Source organism: Lactuca serriola, chromosome 7 (genome assembly GCF_051521515.1).
Source record: "Lactuca serriola cultivar US96UC23 chromosome 7, Lser_US96UC23_V15, whole genome shotgun sequence".
Lineage (NCBI taxonomy): Eukaryota > Viridiplantae > Streptophyta > Magnoliopsida > Asterales > Asteraceae > Lactuca > Lactuca serriola.
The window spans coordinates 73,438,740-73,443,248 of NC_136414.1; the positions used below are offsets into that span (position 1 = coordinate 73,438,740).

Here is a 4,509-nt window from a genome sequence, read left to right on the forward strand (position 1 = left end):
TTATCACCATACTAGTTCAACTAAAAAACTAATTTTTAAAACCTTGCCTAAGATTACCCTATATTACAAAAAAAATGACAAAAAATCGTTCAGTTAGTTAGAAAGTAATTATGTAAAGCCATATACATATCTAATTTTAGTAAAATGAACAACAAATGCAATTTATTTTACTGAAATTTTTTTATAAAGCAATGGTTTGCATTAGGATGGTTTGCATCAATCCGCCCATGACCATCAAAGGTAGTAGTATTTTGGGTGTACCAAAGTTTAAACCTTGGACCTTCAGTATGAGATTTCGCACCTCAACTGCTAGACTCTCATATGCTGGAGCCAATAACATGAATAGTTATAGGGTGTGTTTTGCACAGAAAGTTTGTGAACAAAACGTTATGTTTTAAACAAAAGGCCTCATTTGACACTACTTTTGGTGTTTAGTTTAAACAAAATGTTTCAAATCTAAAAAAATGTAATTTCTTTTGTCACATCAACAATTTGTATTTATGCCGCATCATTAAAAATATACTTTTCAAACTCAACATTGATGTAATTCGTCCATAAGGTTTTAAAAGGTGCTATTATCTCAAACTAAAAAGATATACACCATACACAGTTTATTTATTGGTTCATTTCATGAAGCTTGAACTCGATATATACTACACTCAATTCTTCCTATTACAACATTGCACTTCAAAAATCCTCCCCAATTATTACAGTCATCCAAATACAAAACAATTTTTACTAGTAGATTTTTCAAGTACAAAGCCCTCATAAGAAGAAATTTAGAAGAAAAATGCTATAAATGATTTATATTTTTTTACAACACAATGTCTTAATAAGAAAACTTGAAAGTACATTATTGCTATATCTTAAATACTAAACCAAACTTATAACATTTTCCCATGTTTGCATTCAACTTTTATCCAATTCAAATATATGTCCATAATACATGATCAAAAATCCCATTGTCACCATAAAAATGTTCTTTACACTCTTAGCCCTTGTTTTTTTTCTCCCTCATTAAATGTTGTCTGGATTAAGTAAAAAAGAAAACACGCATATATAGCCCACAAGATTAACCTCATTAAGTCAAAAAAAAAAAGGAATTTATATTATTAAGTTGAAAATATTAGATCCAAATGCTTCCGAAGGCTTCTTCAAGGGCTCGTTTTCTGCTTAATTCTATGCTCCACCCTCCCGCCTTTCCACCTCGTTCGGCTTTTAATCTCATCATCTCTTCATCATCCATATGATACGCGTGTAGGTCATCCCCGGACCCCACTGGGAGAGGTTGTGTGGGCCGTGGTTGTGGGATTGTCCCACCAGCAACCGCCGGGACATAATGCCCGTCTGAAGTCGACACCCCGAACTGGGAGCTCGCACCCGTGGCCTGTCTCAAACAACAAAAAAAGATCCCCAATGTTAAAATAATAAAAAAGTTTAATATTTAAAAAGTGAGGAAATTTAAAGTTGAAACTGGACTGGACTGGATAGAACAAAACTGATTGTACTGCGTTTGTTTGGATTGGGTTTATGGGTCTTGTTGGATTTATAGGCTGTGTTTGGCATGCCACAGCTAGGTTTTTTTGAGCTTTTTTAAGTTGTCATGTTTTGGCAAGCCAAAAAGTAGCTTATAAGCTAGATTTTTAAAAAGCTACTTAGAGTAGCTTTTCAGAAGCTTTTCTAAAATTTTCCAAATATACCCCATAATTAGTTATAGAAACACATTCTTTTAAATGTCCTTTTATGTCATTTTATATTTTTCAGCTAGCTTTTCAGCCAGTTTTACCAGACGACATTTTTAATCGGCTAGCTTTTCTGCTATCAGCTAGGTTCTTATATAGCAGCTAGCTTTTCAGCTATCAGCTACCTTTTCAGCTAGTACGTCAAACATAGCCTAAGGCTATGTTTGTAGATGTTAGTTGAAAAGTTGGCTGATAGCTGAAATGCTAGATGTTATATAAAAACCTAGTTGATAGCTGAAAAGCTAGATAATAAAAAATGACGTTTGGTAAAACTAGCTGATAAGCTAGCTGAAAGATATAAAATTACATAAAAAGACATTTAAAAGAATATGTTTTCTATAATTAATTAAGGGGTATATTTGGAAAATTTAAGAAAAACTTCTGAAAAGCTAGTCTAAGCAGCTTTTTATAAAGTTGGCTTAAAAGCTAACTTATAAGCTACTTTTTGGCTTGCCAAATATGACAATTTAAAAAAACTCCAAAAATAAGCTAGCTTATCAGTTAGTAAAGTAAATGGTTTATCACTTGGTGATACAAATGGTAAAAATAAAGTTATCTTATGTATCATTTCATGGAACATCACAATCGGGTGTGTAATGAAATTATTCTTTTAATGTAAAACTTGAAATAGGGATTTAAGACTAGATTAGTGATTTCTCCTTCTTGAAATACCTTCTAATTATCAAAACAAAAGCATAAACATGAAAACTCACCATATCAACATCAGTTTGTGCAGGTTGTCCTTTGCTTGCTGCTAATGCTGCTGCATATTCTTCAGCCTAAATGATCAATGAAAACTAGTTACTGCAATGTGAGATCAAAAAGCTCACAGATTTCAAGCATTCATCATTTGACAAACCTTACGAGCTTGAGCATTCATTATTTGTTCTGCATTTTCTTTTTGGTAGTATGCAATCTTTGCTTCAATAACAGGAACATCTATTCCTTCAACCAAGTTTACAACTGAAAAGAAATCGATGCAATTATGCAAATGAAAATAGCATTCCTAGAATATGTATTGTATAAGAGAACTAGAGAAGAGCTTACTCATGTCCTCAACTTCCTCTAAGTAGTCATTATACTCTCTTAATGATGGAAAATCCTCCACCCTTTTATTAAATCTGTGAAATCATAAGAATATGATATTATACAAAACATGAATCACAAATTGCATTGCTTTATAGCAACATTACCATTATATCGAGAAATTAGTTCACTAAAGATGAAAACATCCATCAAATTCTGAGAACATTGTTTGTTGTTACTTTCATCTATCTTATCCCCAAATATATAGGATAGAAGAGGACAATAAGAACAAAAAGAACAATCATAAGAAGCTTTATGTTTGGAATTCACACCTAGAATTTCCCAAATGCAAAATTGGATACGGATTTCATTTTAAATTTAACACAAAAATTACAATTTTGGCAGTGATTACTCTAAATTCAACACAGTTACCAATTTCCTCTGGCAAACTTAGAATCCATTAGAGTTGAAAATTAACCTAATTGACATTTATAGTTCAAAGCGTATATCCGATAAAACAAATTCAATCAAAGACCATAAGCTCAAACGAAATAGAGTACAAGCTACGCATCGTGTACGCCTAAAAACTCGAGCTGATAACTTCTCCAGTTTGAATTCCATAGCTTACGAGCTAATTTCCACGTACTAAGTCCAAATTTCCTCATTCTTACTCAAATTATACACATATTACGTCATCAATCAAACTGCAAGGCTTATAATTGAACCAATAGGATAATCTACACAAACAAAGAGAAGAGGAAGAGATCTGTAAAAGTTACATGTTGCCGATACGTTTTCGGATGGTCATCTCCTTAGCGAAGGAGTTACCGGAAGGTACCACCATGTTTTCTTATTATGATTCTTTGCACCTTTCCGGCGGGATGCGGCGGATGATGGCGGAGGTTGAAGTGAAAAGGCGGAGGGCAATTTACTAGGAGAAGAACCCCTGCACCAACGACGACGAGTAATGCTTAACAGCGTTCCACCAAAATACAAAAGATGTTAATAGTGAGATGGAGATTTTAGCTGTCCCTCAAACGTTTAATTTTATCCCCCATATGCCAAATTTGGTTTCCAATTAAAATCGACTAGACAACCAAAAAAATAAAGATGTCCAATATCTTATTTTAGACAAAACTACAACAATGTCGATGTGGTATGCAAATTTTTTTGGGTTTAGTCCAAACTTCTTGTTTTTTTGGATCCATGGTCATTTTGAAATGGTTTGTATGTGGAATTGGTCCCTGAACTTAACTCCGTTAAATAGGATCTGTTAACCCTCCTCATGTGCCTCACATGTGAGGGTAAATCCGTCATTTTATATGTAAGAAATCATTTTTGCATAACTGTTTTTTTTTTGGCTTATTTTGACCTTTACCCCTCATTTACTTTCCCCGACACCCGTCAACTCTCCAACTCTCTCTTTCTTGCTTCTGCTCCCTGAACCTGCAAAAAAACCTTGTTCCTTATCCAAACAAGTTAATCGGCGCAACACATACAAGGTCATGCGTTTAAGTCGAAATGGTGTTCGTAATGTGGCAGATCAGACCAAACATGAAGTTGTTGACGTATCAGTTGTATATGGTAAGTTTTTAACGACCATAAAATTCCAACCAATTTAAACTTTTCAAAAACATCCCGGTTTCATAAAATTATTACAAAAAGGTTTTCAATACAATTATTTTAGAGTATTCCCAGAATCACATCACAAAACATAATCATGAGGAGCGGTACGATCACG

General features: G+C 33.6%; 1 protein-coding gene across 1 annotated transcript; it reads right to left on the reverse strand.

Moving 5' to 3' along the window:
• Positions 1-902: 902 nt before the first annotated feature.
• Positions 903-3,791, reverse strand: LOC145064985 (cyclin-dependent kinase-activating kinase assembly factor-related / CDK-activating kinase assembly factor-like protein). The gene is made up of 5 exons (XM_079012334.1): positions 3,548-3,791; positions 2,790-2,863; positions 2,602-2,705; positions 2,456-2,521; positions 903-1,387 (listed from the first exon to the last, which is right to left on the reverse strand). The coding sequence occupies exons 1-5, from the start codon at positions 3,610-3,612 to the stop codon at positions 1,127-1,129; spliced, it is 570 nt and encodes a 189-aa protein (XP_078868460.1). The 5' UTR covers positions 3,613-3,791; the 3' UTR covers positions 903-1,126.
• Between the last annotated feature and the right edge of the window lie 718 nt (positions 3,792-4,509).

What these genes read in the sequence shown, in the direction of transcription:
- LOC145064985 (XM_079012334.1), bottom strand. Translation starts at nt 3,612, where the DNA reads ATGGTGGTACCTTCCGGTAACTCCTTCGCTAAGGAGATGACCATCCGA. An exon ending in CGAAAACGTATCGGCAACAT is followed by an intron (nt 2,864 to 3,547) that starts GTAACTTTTACA and finishes ATGATTTCACAG; the next exon opens with ATTTAATAAAAGGGTGGAGG. An exon ending in TGAATGCTCAAGCTCGTAAG is followed by an intron (nt 2,522 to 2,601) that starts GTTTGTCAAATG and finishes TTGATCATTTAG; the next exon opens with GCTGAAGAATATGCAGCAGC.